Source organism: Diaphorina citri, unplaced genomic scaffold (assembly GCF_000475195.1).
Source record: "Diaphorina citri unplaced genomic scaffold, Diaci psyllid genome assembly version 1.1 scaffold1070, whole genome shotgun sequence".
NCBI lineage: Eukaryota > Metazoa > Arthropoda > Insecta > Hemiptera > Psyllidae > Diaphorina > Diaphorina citri.
Genome location: NW_007378499.1, coordinates 35,317 through 56,090, shown reverse-complemented (window position 1 = coordinate 56,090; position 20,774 = coordinate 35,317). Strand labels below are relative to the sequence as shown.

Below are 20,774 nucleotides of genomic sequence, written 5' to 3'. Positions count from 1 at the left end.
AAAAAAAAAAAAAAAAAAAAAAAATCGTCAGGGGCCTGTTGCAAAAAAAAATCTTGAGACAGCAAAATCAGTCGAAAGTTTCCACAAAACAAAACCCGAAAACATCCTTAATTAATTAGGTATTTATTTATCAATTTTATCAAACATGCAATACATTCCTTATGTGTATAACTTATATTTACATTAATTAATAATTACATATCCCAATACAACTCTACATGAACATTTGAAATTTCATGAAGCAGGTCCCCTGTAAAGTTCTGGGGAGGATCTCACTTGTCTTCTACTGATGGTGTATCCTGTGGTGCCATTAGGTGATACAATAAGACACTCAGCTTAATACAATAGACACTTCGTTCTTTCTAACAAAAATTTGAGCCACAATAGATATCTTGTAGCGAGGTAGAAATTTTAATTGTTTGCCTCACTCTAGGAATTCACCGAACTCTTTACAATATGTAAGATGAAGGATTCCACAGATCTTTGCTCGATGTAGGAATGTGTTCTCTTTAGACCTATTACCAAGGTTCCTGGTTCAATTACCTGACTCCAAACCAAGTATATCCAGGTATCTGAAAATTTCCATTTTGGGGCTTAGCTAGGTATTAGTTTGACTTTTTATTTTGGGCGTTTGCAAATTCCACCAGAAATGTAGATTGAATTCCGCAAATGACAAATGTATTCCAGATGTTTTCCTCATAGGTGGGTGTCCAAATAACAGTTTGGACATACATACTTCCGATGAGCAGTTTTGCACGTTTCCATACAGTTACAGTAGGGCAGACAAGAGCAGAGAGTACAAATCCTGTTAATACAATCACAAAGAAAACAATACATATTAGTGAAAATAGATCATCATTATTTAAAATATTTAAATAAATATTAAAAGATTCAAATCTTTTGAGATTTATGGTGAAACAACTGGAGAACTGGACGTACTAAATACACAATAATCGAGTTAGAACTCACTTGGTTTATTACTTATTCAATAATGAAATCCTTTCTATCTAGAATTCTAGATACTCGTTAATGTAAATATTAAAAGATTCAAATCTTTTGAGATTTATGGTGAAACAACTGGAGAACTGGACGTACTAAATACACAATAATCGAGTTAGAAGTGTTAGAACTCACTTGGTTTATTACTTATTCAATAATGAAATCCTTTCTATCTAGAATTCTAGATACTCGTTAATAGATAGTTTTGTTATACTCACCAAAACAGTTTAATACCTATAGGAAGTATGTAGGTATAAAAGATGTGAAGGAAATTCTTACCCTGAACAAAACATAAGCAAGCAACATAGATGAGCACTGCAGTTGTACTCGTAAGTTGTTTGCTCTACCATCCTACTACCACAGCGAGGGCAAGTCATGAACTGATTATGTACAACAATAGTGTTAGGGGTTGGCTGCTGGCTGATGGCCTGTTGAAAGGTTCCTGGGTTATATGGGGGTCCAGGATGATAAGGGACTTCAGGTTGCTGACTGATCATACCTAATGTACCACACATGGCCTTGCTGCTTAGGGTAAATAAATAAAATACCTAATGTACCTATTATATACCTATTTTTCTACTAGGTACCTACATTCCTAGTCGTTCAATAAATTTAACTGTCGAAAACGATCTATTCCATTCAGGTTAATTTCTCAGTCAAATGTCATTCTATGCTAAAGTTGTCTACCTAATATGCTAACTTTATGACACATGAGGAAAACGATCTATTCCATTCAGGTTAATTTCTCAGTCAAATGTCATTCTATGCTAAAGTTGTCTACCTAATATGCTAACTTTATGACATACGAGTATATATGGCTCCTGCTGCTGGTATGGGTTGGGTGAAAGATGTTACGTTTATACCACTTGTACCTCCCGTAAAGTTAACTTATGAGACATGTTGCATTCCTGTAATGTAGGTACCTAAGTTTATAGACATATCAGGGTTGGGTGGAATATGGAAAAAAATATGGTGTGAACATCACACGACTTTCGTTATCCTATTGAATGATGCTTATTTGGGTGTTCTTTTACAATAACTTTTACAGTATCTCTAACCGTTTACTCGGTATAGCTAAAAACCGCCAAAAAACGGTCGAAATCTGTCCGAAAGCGGTCAAAATACCGCTAACTGCAGCACCTATGTCAACCAAACGTGTTTGTGTTACATTCTTGTCATATTTTTGAACTCTGCTTTTTAAAAGAGAGAGTTTATAAAAATAGACCTTTACCTTAATTGCAACAATGCAAGGAATTCTCGCATTCTGATTGGTTCTTCCATTTTGGGTCGATGACTCCTTGCTGCCATATTCATCTGGATGAACACGGAAAGACAAAGAAAATTATAAATCAGAAGATAAATTAATATGGAAAGTTCAAAAGGATAAATGTAATACGAGAATGACGAAAATTGTAATACGAGAATGACGAATTCATAATGAAATGTGAAAAGACGCAGCATAGTTTTGTTTTGAAGACAAGAGGCATTACAGTACTAATCCCTATGTCATACAGATACTAAGAAGGTACCTACTTGATACTAATACAACCTCATGTGGCAGTCATTAGGAAATTCAGCTGAATTCTAAAACCAACGATTTAGTGCTGCCTCACAAAATGTTTTCCCAATCTCGATTTCATTCAGGGGTTCTCCTCTCTAATAAAGAACTGAGAACTGATTTGTTATACATGTACCAATGGTTGAATGAATAACATACCGCAGCTGATTCACACCAGATTGAGAACCATTTGATTTGAGTCAGAGATTTGCCCTCAGGTAACGTCAGTGTGACATGCTTCTTCCTATAGGCCTTGAGCTCGGTAGTTCTGAAACAAGATCATGTAAATCATGTGGGAATATTGCAATATGTTGAAATAATAATAATAAGCAAGTACCCTAATCTAGAACACTCCAATCCAATGTCAAACCTATCAGGTTATTGGCTTTGTTATCTTCAAAGATTAGGTAGGACCCATGATATCTACGTTACATTGTTTAATCTCCACTCTCGACTCTCGAATTCAGTCAGTTCAAAAACTGGCTCCAGGTGTGACAGACAGGCTAAAAATACATAGTATCCGAATTCCGAAAATAATAAGTACCTACACTAGCTACCAACTAATAGAATCAGCTTTACCAAATCACTAGTGAAACTTAGAACCTAGTAGGTATAATATGTGTTTTCTTATAATGGTAATGAACTCGTAACGTTTCCAAAGGTTTTCCCATTGTAATATTTTGTATTAAAAAACGTTTGTAAAGTGCGAAAGTTCAAGAAGGGTTGTAGCTAGCTATACATACATAATATACCTACATAGTGAAATATAAAACAGAATCGAGGAAATGGGGAGAGTCGATATTAAGAAGAAGGTAATCATAAACACGGTAGACAGAAGGAATATCGAGTCTACACCTCCACCACACTATTCCAATACGGATCAGATCCATCCATCTGTACCTGCATACCATCCTAGTCAATTTCCTTATCATCCTGAACCCCCATATAACCCAGAAATCTTTCATCAGCCCATCAGTCAGCAACCTGAAGTCCCTTATCATCCTGGACCCCCATATAACCCAGGAACCTTTCAACAGCCCATCAGTCAGCAACCTGAAGTCCCTTATCATCCTGGACCCCCATATAACCCAGGAACCTTTCATCAGCCCATCAGTCAGCAACCTGAAGTCCCTTATCATCCTGGACCCCCATATAACCCAGGAACCTTTCAACAGGCCATCAGCCAGCAGCCAACCCCTAACACTATTGTTGTACATAATCAGTTCATGACTTGCCCTCGCTGTGGTAGTAGGATGGTAGAGCAAACAACTTACGAGTACAACTGCAGTGCTCATCTATGTTGCTTGCTTATGTTTTGTTCAGGGTAAGAATTTCCTTCACATCTTTTATACCTACATACTTCCTATAGGTATTAAACTGTTTTGGTGAGTATAACAAAACTATCCATTAACGAGTATCTAGAATTCTAGATAGAAAGGATTTCATTATTGAATAAGTAATAAACCAAGTGAGTTCTAACTCGATTATTGTGTATTTAGTACGTCCAGTTCTCCAGTTGTTTCACCATAAATCTCAAAAGATTTGAATCTTTTAATATTTATTTAAATATTTTAAATAATGATGATCTATTTTCACTAATATGTATTGTTTTCTTTGTGATTGTATTAACAGGATTTGTACTCTCTGCTCTTGTCTGCCCTACTGTAACTGTATGGAAACGTGCAAAACTGCTCATCGGAAGTATGTATGTCCAAACTGTTATTTGGACACCCACCTATGAGGAAAACATCTGGAATACATTTGTCATTTGCGGAATTCAATCTACATTTCTGGTGGAATTTGCAAACGCCCAAAATAAAAAGTCAAACTAATAGCTAAGCCCCAAAATGGAAATTTTCAGATACCTGGATATACTTGGTTTGGAGTCAGGTAATTGAACCAGGAACCTTGGTAATAGGTACGATTAAAATAAAATAGGAAAGGGTTTGAATAAAAACTTACGATTGTCTCTCGTCACGCAGGGCAAATCCACTTGCATCTGGTTGAGAGGAACTTCCTGCCCAGAAATATGCCGCTGTAAACAAAATATCAAATGAAATAGAAGTCAAAATACTCTCTAACTCTGTTTTGTGTTATTATACTCATTTTAGTGTCGTTTCAAACCCTTGACGTTAGCGCGTCTCCCGGCACACTTGACATTATAATAAAACTAAATGATACATGTATACATACTATCTCTGAATAGGTACTTTCAGTTATCTAGATGTAGTTACTAGTTGTTCAAGCTATTGGGACGATATTAATGGATGTGTTGCTCTCAAGGGTGCCGACAGCAAACCCTTCAAGTGAAACTTTCAATTATCTATGTACCTATTATAAATATAAAAAATCAAGTAGTAGGTACTTTCAGTTATCTAGATGTAGTTACTAGTTGTTCAAGCTATTGGGACGATATTAATGGATGTGTTGCTCTCAAGGGTGCCGAAGCAAACCCTTCAAGTGAAACTTTCAATTATCTATGTACCTATTGTAAATATAAAAAATCAAGTACATATTTGAAAAAAAAGTAAAAATAAAGTTAATTTACATTTTGAACTTAATTTTACAAATGATCTTCTCTGAACTATTTTTTACAACGCATTTTTGATTTGAACCGTGGCCCTCTCGGCCATTAAATGTCTTAACAACTGTACTACCAGAACTGTCTGATGGAATAAAAATGGACAAATGACAATAGAAAATCACCGATTTAATATGAAAAGGGAAATAAGAACAAGATGAATATCAACTTACCAGGTCCCTGTCCGTCATAGGTAAAGTCCCTGATGTGTAAGGTCCGAGCATCCACCGCATATACCTCGCCCTGTACTGAATGGTGATAGCCACGCAGTGCTCCTATGTATTTACCATAGTAATTGTATGCTCCGTGTACACTGGCTGAAATCAAACAGAAACAGTAGAGTCAGACAACATCTCCAACTTAAGGAGCATGGGAGCGCTCCGCCCTGCCAAGTCAAAAAAGTTTGATCACGTCAGAATTATCACTGCGCCGAGCCACTAAAACGCTAGCCTGTTCATACTCTCCGTTATTTTCCAGTTTTGTGACTGTTTTTTGTCTTAAAGCAAGACCATCGAGTCCCTCTGTACTCAGTCTAATAAGGTAATAATGTCAGGGTGCATTTTGTCTGTAAAGATTAACAAGTTAATTACACTCACCCACAAAATTACTTGGACACTTCGAAAACTGTCCATAACTTCGCTTCTACCTTTCCAATATGGATGGTATTACTTGGGGACATCCCAAATATGGTTTTCAATCATATGAGCAACATATTTTTGGCCAAAGTGTTCGTCAAGGTTTCTTTTCATGGCCTTTCTTCGTTCAAGTGCTTTCAGTAAGAATTCTGCTATCCTGGAAAATCTTGCTTTTCGTCCTCTAGTGAGTGATTATTGTGCTTATTTGTGATGCATTCCATGAGAACATGTCCGAGGACCCTTTTAAGTGTTCTGATTTAAATCTGGATGCTGTGAAGGAAACCTAAGCCGTGGTGAAGGTAACGTATCCGTTACGTTGCCCAGAAGTTAAATGCTCCTCGAAGTACCATCCATTATGTTCTCAAGAGGTTCTATGATACTGGATACCATAAAGGACCCGTTAAATGCTCCTCGAAGTACCATCCATTATGTTCTCAAGAGGTTCTATGATACTGGATACCATAAAGGACCTGAACAATGAAGAAAATTGCCTAAAACTGCACAGAAATATCGTTTCATCGTGTCCCAGGAACTCAGAAATTGCTTCGCCACTGCTTTAGAGGTCCGCCATGAGCTCCAGGATGTAAGAAAAGTCCATTTGAATGAAGGAACAGTAAGAATAAGGTTAAAAAAGAATAACTTGATTGCTAAAAGGCCCCAGAATTGCCCGCACGTAGCCAAGAACGACCGTATCATCGTGTCCCAGGTACTCAGAAATTGCTTCGCCACTGCTTTGGAGGTCCGCCAGGAGCTCCAGGATGTAAGAAAAGTCCATTTGAATGAAGGAACAGTAAGAATAAGGTTAAAAAAGAATAACTTGATTGCTAAAAGGCCCCAGAATTGCCCGCACGTAGCCAAAGAGGTCGGTTAGAATATGCTTGCGACCATGTGGGTTGGACACCCGCTCACTGGGGCAATTTCTTATTTTTCAGACGAGACCGAAGTATGTCTGAGGACTCTGAGGGTTCCATATGGACCTCTGGACATCTGAGACTCACTCTGGGCTCATCTGAAAATAAAACATTGGCCTGTTGAGCGGGTGTCCAATGCATATGATATATATAGATGTAGATCTGTCCTAGGACAGGTTTCAACACGACGTTCTCCACTTTTCTCGATCTGCATATGATAACAAGCATATTCTAACCGAGCTCTTTGGTTACGTATGGACAATTCTGGGGCCCTGTGGAGCCTTTTAGCAGTCAAGTTATTCTCGTTTAACCTTATTCTTACAGTTCCTTCATTCAAATGGACTTTTCTTACATCCTGGAGCTCCTGGCGGACCTCCAAAGCAGTGGCGAAGCAATTTCTGAGTACCTGGGACACGATGAAACGGTCGTTCTGTGCAGTTTTAGGTAATTTTCTTCATTGTTCAGGTCTTCTATATAGTAAGATCCAGTATCATGGAACCTCTTGAGAACATATTGGATGGTACTTCGAGGGACATTGAACTTCTGAGCAACATAATGGGTACGTTACCCTCATCAATTAAAAACACGGGTTGAGTTACCTCCACAGCATGCAGATTTAAATCAGAACACGTAAAAGGGTACCCGGACATATTCTCAAGCAATTTATCAAAAATGAGCACAATAATCACTAACTAGAAGAAGAAAAACAAGATTTTCCAGGATAACAGAATTCTTACTGAAAGGTCTTGAACGAGGAAAGGCCATAAATAAAAATGAAACTTAATGAACATTTTAACCAACAAAATGTATCAAATATGACTGAAAACAATGTTAGGGATGTCCCCTAGTAATATCATCCGAATTGAAAAGGTAGAAGCGCAGTTATAGACATTTTTCGAAGTGTCCAAGTAATTTTGTGGGTGGGTGTATACTGTATATACGTACCAGTATGTACTTATGCATGTATATTCAAATCTATGTATACGTAATCTACACGTATATTTCATTATACAGAGTGTTTATAAAGTCCGGGGACCCCTGAATATTTTTTGAACGGCTAAAGATGAGAAGCTGAAATTTAGGGTAGTGTTTTATCTTTGAAAATACAATTTTTTAAAGTAGTTGTAAAATTTAGGTCGGAGCCAGGGTCGACCCCTGTAACATCTAGTCAAATAAGAAACAACTTATAGAAATGGATAACATCTTGGAGAAAACTGTATTCAAAATATTCCAAAATCTCGAAATGAACCTAACACAGTAGGTACGCGGGTTGTTCTCTAGCATACCAAGTGACATTACCGACCTAACTCTCGGGTTACCGCGAGATTGATTGAATCAACCTCACATTTGCATCTTATATTTATAATGCTACTCAGGTGGACAAATATTACAATGGTCCACACGATGATTTAACTGATGACCAAATAAAGAGTTCACCAGGAATCTATAATAATCACGAAGCAAATGACAAACAACCAAACTACCAACAACAAGCACTATCACAACTGTCGACTGAGATCTACTCAGAAGACCCAAAACCCAACTATGATTACTATGAGAAAAATGATGACGGAAAACTTTATCAAGAAAACAGGAATAATCTCGAGAAACCAAACAACGAAAAAGTAAAATCACTGAGTGAACTGTATTACAGTCAGTTCAAGACAGAAGAGGAACCCAGTGCTACAAGACCCACTGACTTTCTTAGGTACGAAATCAAAGATGACATTATCAAGAAATATTACTATGCTAATGACGAGAGTAGACTGAAAGCTCCCATCAATCAAGAAATCAATACTCCAAGTGTACCTCAAAAAGATATAAAAAACTATTTTAAACCTGAGAGTGTACCATATGAACCTTTGACAAGTACAAAAATTGCAACCAATTATAACAGCAACAACGAAGATAAAGAAACAACACCAAAATATCATTTTGAAACCCAGTCAACACCGCAATATGATATTCCAGCGTCAACTGCTATCAACAATGACATCCTGTTTAACGTTTATAAACAAAAACAATTAGACCTCCAGGAGAAGAACTTGCAGATTCAAGAAAAAGCACATAAAGAAAGGGAACTTGAAATTCAAAAGCAAGTCTATGAAAATTATAAACGACAACTTGCAGGTTCAACGATACCTCCAAATGCTGTACCTCATTTGAAAACACCGGTCAATGTAGAAATTACAAGCTATTAATACCAAAGAAAACGGAATCTAATAAAGACACCTTATGTAATTTTGTTAAAATACTGTACATAAGCTATAAATAGCGCATTATGTACCAAGCTATTAATACCAAAGAAAACGGAATCTAATAAAGACACCTTATGTAATTTTGTTAAAATACTGTACATAAGCTATAAATAGCGCATTATGTATACTTTATGCAAAATGAGCAGTAAAAGTTTACTCTAAAGTGAACTAAAAATAAAATTCTGAAAGGTCATACCTACATATCTTGATGAATATTGGTCAAACACATGAGCAGTAAAAGTTTACTCTAAAGTGAACTAAAAATAAAATTCTGAAAGGTCATACCTACATACCTTGATGAATATTGGTCAAACAAATGAGCAGTAAAAGTTTACTCTAAAGTGAACTAAAAATAAAATTCTGAAAGGTCATACCTACATACCTTGATGAATATTGGTCAAACACGTTCCGGTTCAAAAAATCAAAACGCGAGAGTCCAATATTGAAAAAATTTTGACCATGATAAGTTGCATAAAATCTCGTAGATAATTATTAAAACAATAATTCGGAATTCGCGCACTATTTCAAGACCTCACCCGTAGGACGGCCGTTCAAATTAATTGAATCACTACACCACGGAGTGACTGACTTTTAATAGAGCAGAAAATTAGAGCTATCCAGTATCAAATCGTGTAAAAACCGTTAAAATGCAAGATATTTAGCAAACGATCGAAGGTATAACCAAAACTGTTGAGAAATTGAACCTACTCATATCATAAAGTTGAACCTATTGCGAATGCTATTGCACAGGATGAATACTTGGGGCTAAACTTCATTTCTGAATAGAGCAGAAAATTAGAGCTATCCAGTATCAAATCGTGTAAAAACCGTTAAAATGCAAGATATTTAGCAAACGATCGAAGGTATAACAAAAACTGTTGAGAAATTGAACCTACTCATATCATAAAGTTGAACTATTGCGAATGCTATTGCACAGGATGAATACTTGGGGCTAAACTTCATTTCTGTCTTGTAATCTAGACTTATAGTAGGTAGCTATACGAGTACGTATGTATACATAGTATAAGTATATTGATAGTCTACCTACTACACTTCTCATGAAATAATGTCAAAGTAATCCGTTCAGATCCACACAAAAAAGTGAAGAAAAAAAAATCTGATTCACCAGACACGCAACGAAAAAAAAGACAATGCTATCATGTATTGTGTGCTATGCCTAAATAATACGTAGGTATTTTATGTATGTAGATATCTACTTATTAGGTTTATACATTAGGTATGGATTATTATGAAAATGATGAGGATTCTAACATTTACCTACCTACCAGATGAACATATCTCTTGCTATCTGTATAACACACTCAAGTACCTATTGCCTATACGTCTATATAGCATGAAATTTGACAAAACTTTTGCAAAACTCTCTCCAAACTGTCGGGAAATGTCAACACGCGCTGTTCAAATTATAACGAAACACTTTACATTATCCTCATCTATCTCTGCCTCACTCCCTATTAATAGAGTTTCAAACTTTCTTGTAGCAAATTGTATATTATATTATGTACCTATGTTATCCAGTATTCAGGATAAGTACAATGAAATTATTAAGACTAGAAAATTATGGTCTTTTCCTTTCTTTTGTATTGATCTCGCAGGTTTTGAAATGAGTCAGAAATATTTCTTACCTCATTTCATTTCCCTTCATAATTTATCATACCTAACTCTCCCTACGTAATGATCATAACTAATCAGACTGTGATCCATCCTGTATAACAATTTAATGTTCACCCAAAGCAGTCACACATTTCACCAATCAATAGCTTTTCCAAAATGTGTGTTTTACTACGAAACTTTTTCATTCCCAACTCAAAGTTTGAAACGAAAATTTCGTGTGACTGCTGTTCTTATTGTTTTAACCCATATGTAACAATGATAGGTAACAATAAATTTAATAACTTTACATTATCCTCATCTATCTCTGCCTCACTCCCTATTAATAGAGTTTCAAACTTTCTTGTAGCAAATTGTATATTATATTATGTATGTTATCCAGTATTCAGGATAAGTACAATGAAATTATTAAGACTAGAAAATTATGGTCTTTTCCTTTCTTTTGTATTGATCTCGCAGGTTTTGAAATGAGTCAGAAATATTTCTTACCTCATTTCATTTCCCTTCATAATTTATGATACGGATCATACCTAACTCTCCCTACGTAATGATCATAATGTTCACCCAAAGCAGTCACACATTTCACCAATCAATAGCTTTTGCAAAATGTGTGTTTTACTTCGAAACTTTTTCATTCCCAACTCAAAGTTTGAAACAAAAATTTCGTGTGACTGCTGTTCTTATTGTTTTAACCCATATGTAACAATGATAGGTAACAATAAATTTAATAATACCTATGTTAATAATACCTCATATTACTTATACGTATAGTATCGAGACGAGGTAACTAAGTAAGCTAATCTTTATAAAATGTACATTGGTCTATTTTCTGATAAACATCGTGAAGAATAAAACAAAAAGGACAAAAGCTAAAATTAGTACACGTCACGGACAATTTGCTATGCAAAATATACAAAAGACGTGAATACTGAAAATGCTGACAACACGGATATAATAATTCTTGGCATCTATGATGACTTGATGACATATAGAGATCTAGTATACCTACTTACTATTACTATCAGAGTGACAGGTCTTATGATGGCAAAGGTTATCTATTATCTTATGCATATGAGATCACTCATGATGAGTGATTAACACTATTGTTCAAAAGCGTTCTTTATTCAATGCTAAATCACTAGAGTGAAAGTTCACACAAAGTTTCATTGATATTCTTGTCTTGCTTATAATACCTATGTCTATGTACATATTCATACTACCTAGATCCCAACCTCAAAATAATACAAGTGCTACTAATATGTGCTGCATGTTGATTTTTCTTCTACAGGGTGTTTAATAAAAAAGTTGCCACCCCTGAAAACTTGAGAAAAACGCTAAAACTTTTTATTTCTTTATTTTTAAGGGGAACTCATTTTTAGGGGATCTCAATTTTTCAGCGCTATCACAAGTGGCCCCAGGGGGGTCAACTTTAAAATCTTAAATGAGAACCCCCTACTTGTAATACATCATATTAAAGGTCTTAAAGAACGTAGTACTTTGGTACAAGTTTGAGATCGATCCGACAATCAGGAGCGGAGTTATGGCCTATTCAAAATTTTCTTTCTCCATGTTCTCCCGCCAATAGGGGAAGCACGAAAAATGGGAAATTCATATCGAGTGTTGATTTGTGCTTCAAATAGGTCCCACTAATGGTTCATGTTGAAACTGAGACCAATAAATGAAATTTGGACTTTCGGCCCTGATGGACACGAAAAATGGGAAATTCATATCGAGTGTTGATTTGTGCTTCAAATAGGTCCCACTAATGGTTCATGTTGAAACTGAGACCAATAAACAATAAATGAAATTTGGACTTTCGGCCCTGATGGCCTCTGGGGGTGAAAATGGATGTTTCGAAATTTTATTTTTGGGACCGATTTTCAGTGTTACTCATTAGTGGGACCTATTTGAAGCTCAAATCAACAATGAATATGAATTTCCAATTTTTGGTGCTTCCCCTATTGGCGGGAGAACATGGGAAAAGTAAAATTTGAATAAACCATAACTCCGGCCCTGGTTGTCGGATTGAGCTCAAACTTGTACCAAAATACTACGTTATTTAAGACCTTTAATATGATAGTAGGGGGTTCTCGTTTAAGATAAGTGTCACAAGTGGGTTCTCGTTTAAGATTTTAAAGTTGACCCCCTTGGGACCGCACCTGATAGCGCTGAAAAATTGAAATCCCCTGAAAATAAGTTCCCCTTAAAAATAAAGAAATACGTGTTTTAGCGTTTTCCTGAATTTCAAACGGTTCTTGAGTTTTCAGGGGTGACAACTTTTTTATTAAACACCCTGTATATCTATAAGAGTGCTTCATTGAGGGGGGGATATGGATCACAATTTTTCAAAAACCATCTTTTGTCTGTAATTCTGACCAAAACTTTGACATCAACTTATCAAATCGCTTGCCCAACAATCAACGGGTTGCGGTTAAAATGGACTACTTACTCAAATTCCGCTTTACCATAACCCGAAAATTATTAAAAGTGAAATAATGTCAAAGTAATCCGTTCAGATCCACACAAAAAAGTGAAGAAAAAAAAATCTGATTCACCAGACACGCAACGAAAAAAAAGACAATGCTATCATGTATTGTGTGCTATGCCTAAATAATACGTAGGTATTTTATGTATGTAGATATCTACTTATTAGGTTTATTGTTTATTTCTTTCAAAAAACTGTAAGAGGTATAACACTGTTTCTCATTTTTATCAATTTAAAGTCATTGACTTTAGGTTTATTGTTTATTTCTTTCAAAAAACTGTAAGAGGTATAACACTGTTTCTCATTTTTATCAATTTAAAGTCATTGACTTTTTTGTGCTTTAAAAGCTTTTTTTAGTATGCTGCTTTTTTATCCAATGTTATCAAACTTCACAATGTTACCAATAATCTTCTCTGGCGACTTTGACTCTTTCCTTTTAGATCTCAAATAATAGCTGGTCCATTTAAACCAGTTTAGATCACGTAAAATTAACAGACGACTCATGCAATGAACTGAGCTTGATTTTGATTACATAAATAATGTTTCGCGCTTTCGCTTGATAATGAACATAATATTATTTAAATTCAAGAGTGTCCTTTAGAAACAGGTAAAATCACCTTGATTGAAAAAATCCATGAATTTCAGGGATGGTATTTTTACAATATATTATTTTTCAATCCAAATTTGGACTCTTGTGATTGACTTAATTTTAATACAGGTTCCATAATAAATTTCGTAAATGCATGTTTCATGTTTCGTCATGATTTTACAACGTGATTAGTAAAAAGAAATAGTTCATTTTATACCAGGCTTAATAGGAAAGCATTAGCTAAGCATTTTAACGAGCACTTCATCTGTTTGATGTTCAAAGTATTTCCTATGATCAAGATCAAACTTTCGAGCCGTCTGAAAAACACGAGGTTATTATACCAGCCCCAACAATCATATCAAGGAAATCTGAAGAAATTAATAAACCCCCAACAATCAACGGGTTGCGGTTAAAATGGACTACTTACTCAAATTCCGCTTTACCATAACCCGAAAATTATTAAAAGAAAAAAAAAATATTAATCAGGATACCTTTTCTGTTTTGTTCTGATTACAGACAAATCTGGTTGGTCAAAATGTGGTTAACAAGATAATTGAAAAAGTAAACGTTCTATTTAGCATAGATCAATCATCATCCTCTAGCAATGTGTATCAGCAACCTGGCCCTTCTGCAACAAATCATCACTATGTAACGTCCAACCAACAATACCAGCCCAACGCCAATCCCACCACCATATTCCATTCATTCCAACAGCAGTATCACTATCAATTCCCTCAACAAAGCCAAAACCCATTCATTCAAAATCAATTCCTTCAGCCAAACATCTTTTCGCAGCCAGCATATTCAACAAATACGAAGAAGTATGAGGAAGAAAACAGTCAACTGAACACTTTTCCACGACCTTTACCAACGAAAAATTCACAAGAACAAACATTTGTTCCTAGTTTCAGCACTTTTCCTTCTTCTGATCAAAGTCATCTTTCACAAAACTATCCCTTCAATTTACAAAATCCACAAGCATTCTTGGTGAATCAGCAGTATGAACAAAATAATCCCTTGCTTACATCACAAGATCAAACGTCGATCTATAAAACACAGGACGTACAACAGTTGATATCAAGCCTTCCACAAAATCCACACCGATTAGGACCAGTCAATAATCACCAAGCGAAACCACAAAGCCAAAAAAAGGACAAAGTCACAACATATAAACCGCCAACTTTAGACATCCATAGATTTATAACTAAACAACAAACCATCAACAGTAACAAAAACAAAAGAAATGACGGGGGAAACGTACAAATTGTTCAAAGTATGACATATTTGACACAAAGAATAAAATGTCGGAAGAACGTATAGAGTACCTACTTACCTTTACCTAACCATTGTCCTTTTTTAATTACGTAAAACGTATTGGTTATAGTTTGGAATATTATTTTCTCTTTCAATATGTGTGAATTGCATTCATTCATATTTATGTATTCATAGTTAATACTCAAAATCGGTTAAATGTTCTATGTAATCTATGTGATAATCTATTTATAAAATAAATAATGAAATGAGGAAGGTTCTGTTTAAAGTCTCAGCTAAGGCAAAAGAGGCTGAGTGAGGTCTACAGTTTACAGAACTACTAGTTTTATAATACCTGAATATTTCTACTGTAAAATAAGAGTATGCATCTTTTTTACTTTCCTTATCCTATAGGAAGGAAAGTAATGTAATCGGGTCAAATTTTCGATGGTCAGATTTTAGTGCCAAAACGTTTTGAGGTCCCTAGAACCTAAATCCAAAGTTTCAGCCATTGGTCCGTGTGTGTGTGTCTGTCTGTAAACAAAATATCTCGAGAACGGTAAGAACTAGAGACTTGAAATTTGGTATGTAGATGTCAAATGTGACAAGGATGCGATTTAATAAATTGGATTCCTTTTCGAAAAATGTAAACATCACCAAGAGGGACACTCGTAAAAACAAACTAATAAAGAAAGAAGATAAAACAGAAGAAACAGAAACTCCTAAAGATAAGGAAAATCCTATTCAACACGGAACACCATTCATTAGTGATCCTAAAATTATACTAAAACAAGCTTTAATATATGATCCCATATCCAGAACTTACAAAGAAGAAAGCCTGTTCTATAAGCAAAATAGCAAAGGAAATTATGAGAGATTTCAATCAAAGAAACAACCGGTTCAAAAAGACGAGAAAAACGAAAACGAAGGTAGGCAAGGAAAAAGACTCAACAGAAGGATCTACACGGAAGATATTGATGAAATCAACGAAGAATATAATAAATATCTTCCTGAGGTAAACGAAAAATTTCAGGATATTTCTATAGAAAATAACGAACAGAATGATGATAATAATAGTAAAAGATACATACAAAATGGTTTTTTGGATGAGCGATATAATACACATCATAAATATAATGACAATTTTAATGGACTTCCTAATCAGAAAAATAAAACAAAGCTCAATTCTAAATTATACAAACCCCATGCAGTAAACACACCTTTCAAACAATACGACCCAACGTACAAAACAGATGCAAAATTACCAAACGATAAAGTACCCAAAAATATACTGACCGATATTCAAGAACCAAGTTATGAAGATCCAGGTAATGTAAATGGAGATATAAGTGATGCTCTTTCTTACAAAGATCAAGCTCATGCTAAACATAATAGGCAAGTCAATGGTGATTTAAACAGTCAACCTACACAGAGTCCAAAACAATATAGCAGTCAAAATATAAATAAGGTTCATAAGCCACCAAGAGTACTTTTTGAAGAATATTTCAATGCTAAACCTACAGAGATTATCACCGAACACAATTTCAATGATGAAGGAGATGGAATTATTCATAGATTGCCGTTGGAAAAAGAAATTAACTTCAACATCCCTCCAAACCCGATGAACAACTTTCCTGAAACAGGAAAATCTATTTTGCACTATCCGAGCTATGTAGGTGGAAGAATTATTCATAGATTGCCGTTGGAAAAAGAAATTAACTTCAACATCCCTCCAAACCCGATGAACAACTTTCCTGAAACAGGAAAATCCATTTTGCACTATCCGAGCTATGTAGGTGGACAAGACCGACCTCTAAGTCAATATTACCAAGAAACAAAAGAAATTAATGGAATCAATAAATATGTTGACAAACCTAAGGTTGCTAATGAAGACTACAATGAACCACCAACTAATACTGACTATTATGATCAGCCTCAGCAGAATGACAATGTTTACAATAATCAAAACTTTCAAGATGATGACTATGATCCTTATCAAGAGAAACCTCAACTAGTGTTGGGTTATAAATCACCTAATATTCAAAATAATGCAGATTCAAAAGCTACAAAACCTAATAAGTACGAACCACAAAGCCAAAGTTTTAAAACAACACCTGATTACTACAATCAATATCCCGACGTAACTGATGGATACTACGAAGTTGGGAAAAAACCTCTCTATCAGAAGTCACCAAAACCAACTACTCCACAATATCAAGAGCAGCCTACACCTCAAATTTATGTTGAAAATTCAACTCCGGCGTACGCTGAAAATTTGAAACTAATTGGTGAAAGATATCAGCAATCCACAGTACCACCTGTTGACTATTATGATCAACCAAAACGTCAAGCTTATTACAATGACCCAAAAAGTCAAGGTGACAAATATTACAATGGTCCACACGATGATTTAACTGATGACCAAATAAAGAGTTCACCAGGAATCTATAATAATCACGAAGCAAATGACAAACAACCAAACTACCAACAACAAGCACTATCACAACTGTCGACTGAGATCTACTCAGAAGACCCAAAACCCAACTATGATTACTATGAGAAAAATGATGACGGAAAACTTTATCAAGAAAACAGGAATAATCTCGAGAAACCAAACAACGAAAAAGTAAAATCACTGAGTGAACTGTATTACAGTCAGTTCAAGACAGAAGAGGAACCCAGTGCTACAAGACCCACTGACTTTCTTAGGTACGAAATCAAAGATGACATTATCAAGAAATATTACTATGCTAATGACGAGAGTAGACTGAAAGCTCCCATCAATCAAGAAATCAATACTCCAAGTGTACCTCAAAAAGATATAAAAAACTATTTTAAACCTGAGAGTGTACCATATGAGCCTTTGACAAGTACAAAAATTGCAACCAATTATAACAGCAACAACGAAGATAAAGAAACAACGCCAAAATATCATTTTGAAACCCAGTCAACACCGCAATATGATATTCCAGCGTCAACTGCTATCAACAATGACATCCTGTTTAACGTTTATAAACAAAAACAATTAGACCTCCAGGAGAAGAACTTGCAGATTCAAGAAAAAGCACATAAAGAAAGGGAACTTGAAATTCAAAAGCAAGTCTATGAAAATTATAAACGACAACTTGCAGGTTCAACGATACCTCCAAATGCTGTACCTCATTTGAAAACACCGGTCAATGTAGAAATTACAAGCTATTAATACCAAAGAAAACGGAATCTAATAAAGACACCTTATGTAATTTTGTTAAAATACTGTACATAAGCTATAAATAGCGCATTATGTATACTTTATGCAAAATGAGCAGTAAAAGTTTACTCTAAAGTGAACTAAAAATAAAATTCTGAAAGGTCATACCTACATATCTTGATGAATATTGGTCAAACACGTTCCGGTTCAAAAAATCAAAACGCGAGAGTCCAATATTGAAAAATTTTTGACCATGATAAGTTGCATAAAATCTCGTAGATAATTATTAAAACAATAATTCGGAATTCGCGCACTATTTCAAGACCTCACCCGTAGGACGGCCGTTCAAATTAATTGAATCACTACACCACGGAGTGACTGACTTTTAATAGAGCAGAAAATTAGAGCTATCCAGTATCAAATCGTGTAAAAACCGTTAAAATGCAAGATATTTAGCAAACGATCGAAGGTATAACCAAAACTGTTGAGAAATTGAACCTACTCATATCATAAAGTTGAACCTATTGCGAATGCTATTGCACAGGATGAATACTTGGGGCTAAACTTCATTTCTGACTTGTAATCTAGACTTATAGTAGGTAGCTATACGAGTACGTATGTATACATAGTATAAGTATATTGATAGTCTACCTACTACACTTCTCATGAAATAATGTCAAAGTAATCCGTTCAGATCCACACAAAAAAGTGAAGAAAAAAAAATCTGATTCACCAGACACGCAACGAAAAAAAAGACAATGCTATCATGTATTGTGTGCTATGCCTAAATAATACGTAGGGATTTTATGTATGTAGATATCTACTTATTAGGTTTATTGTTTATTTCTTTCAAAAAACTGTAAGAGGTATAACACTGTTTCTCATTTTTATCAATTTAAAGTCATTGACTTTTTTTGTGCTTTAAAAGCTTTTTTTAGTATGCTGCTTTTTTATCCAATGTTATCAAACTTCACAATGTTACCAATAATCTTCTCTGGCGACTTTGACTCTTTCCTTTTAGATCTCAAATAATAGCTGGTCCATTTAAACCAGTTTAGATCACGTAAAATTAACAGACGACTCATGCAATGAACTGAGCTTGATTTTGATTACATAAATAATGTTTCGCGCTTTCGCTTGATAATGAACATAATATTATTTAAATTCAAGAGTGTCCTTTAGAAACAGGTAAAATCACCTTGATTGAAAAAATCCATGAATTTCAGGGATGGTATTCTTACAATATTATTTTTCAATCCAAATTTGAACTCTTGTGATTGACTTAATTTTAATACAGGTTCCATAATAAATTTTGTAAATGCATGTTTCATGTTTCGTCATGATTTTACAACGTGTTAGTAAAAAGAAATAGTTCATTTTATACCAGGCTTAATAGGAAAGCATTAGCTAAGCATTTTAACGAGCACTTCATCTGTTTGAACCACACTACCACACTATTAGCTATTAGAATCATTAGATCAACAACTAGTAGTGGTAGCCAAGACCACTATTTATAAGTACTACTTGATGCCGACGGAAAAGAAAAAAAACTGTTACAGGCATATGTACCTAAACTGTCTACATTTATAAATCGATAATTTCTTCATAATATTTTATACTGTTTATATGTAGTTACCTATACCTATATTTACTTCTACAAATGTTGAAGAAGAAAAATCCAGTGTTCTTTTCTCGATAATCCTAGTTAATACCAATACCAACTACCAACATTGATTATTTGATTCACATTTATTTTTGATTTTCTAGATTCCCATTGAATAGCTTTTTTTTAATAAAAATGTAAATTAATTAATTAATGTTATTCTTTATAACCTAGTTAAACCAATACCAACTACCAACATTGATTATTTGATTCACATTTATTTTTGATTTTCTAGATTCCCATTGAATAGCTTTTTTAATAAAAATGTAAATTAATTAATGTTATTCTTTATAGCATATGTATATGTGGGTTGTTACTAATAAAGGAATTTTTCATAACTATCATTTCCGATTAATAGATACAATTACCTACATACTCAACTGCAGTTTCTGACCCTTTCTAAAGCCTGGTACGAGATAAATTATTCTTATTTACCTACATATTTAGCTTTCTTATAATTCTTATTAAATACTCGTTTTTTTGTTTCTCATCTGCAATTATTTTGCTCATTAACCTTGCTAGTCTCTATTTCTTCCTCATGAAATTATTCAAGTTAGTAAATGCATTGGGAAAAATGATTATTTCCAAATGTTCCATTCTAAAATACTCGTAGTTGAACGGTTTTGAATGTTTTGATTTTAAGTAGGTATTCTGGACAAGTGATTATGTTTTATATCTGTCAATGTCCCCAGCTCTCGGTGTTATATTGGTTGTCGATTCAAACTTTTTTGATCAAGTTTTGATCAAGTAGCTTCTCGGCAATTGAGTGGTTGTCCTCAAATCAATAACACAGCAACAGTTCCAGAATCGTCGAAGAATTGAAAATCAGAACTCAAAAAAATACCTAATGCATTTGTTTGCTTTTTTTTACTAGTCAATTATTTTCTCATTTCATTTGTTTACATAATATAAATAAAAATCCTACCCAACTTCTTTTCTTTGTCGTTTAAAATACTTTTCCTTTTTTATCTTTTTTTATACTTACCTACCTATTATATTTATTGCGCTTTTGAATAGTTACC

General features: G+C 34.5%; 2 protein-coding genes and 1 long non-coding RNA gene across 3 annotated transcripts in view; all 3 read left to right on the top strand.

Moving 5' to 3' along the window:
- LOC103514024 (protein Skeletor, isoforms B/C) overlaps positions 1-20,774 on the top strand; it is a 50,825-nt gene that overhangs the window by 3,098 nt on the left and 26,953 nt on the right. The gene's annotated exons all lie outside the window — the stretch shown is intronic.
- LOC103514022 (leucine-rich repeat extensin-like protein 2) lies at positions 3,018-5,123 on the top strand. The gene is made up of 3 exons (XM_008478887.3): positions 3,018-3,881; positions 4,190-4,763; positions 4,919-5,123. Exons 1-2 carry the CDS (start codon positions 3,343-3,345, stop codon positions 4,296-4,298), a joined length of 648 nt encoding a protein of 215 aa, XP_008477109.1. The 5' UTR covers positions 3,018-3,342; the 3' UTR covers positions 4,299-4,763; positions 4,919-5,123.
- Positions 9,735-13,677, top strand: LOC113469419. The gene is made up of 2 exons (XR_003392846.1): positions 9,735-10,166; positions 13,311-13,677. It is a non-coding gene; the product is annotated as an uncharacterized LOC113469419 (long non-coding RNA).

What these genes read in the sequence shown, in the direction of transcription:
- LOC103514022 (XM_008478887.3), top strand. Translation starts at nt 3,343, where the DNA reads ATGGGGAGAGTCGATATTAAGAAGAAGGTAATCATAAACACGGTAGAC. An exon ending in TTGCTTATGTTTTGTTCAGG is followed by an intron (nt 3,882 to 4,189) that starts GTAAGAATTTCC and finishes TTGTATTAACAG; the next exon opens with GATTTGTACTCTCTGCTCTT.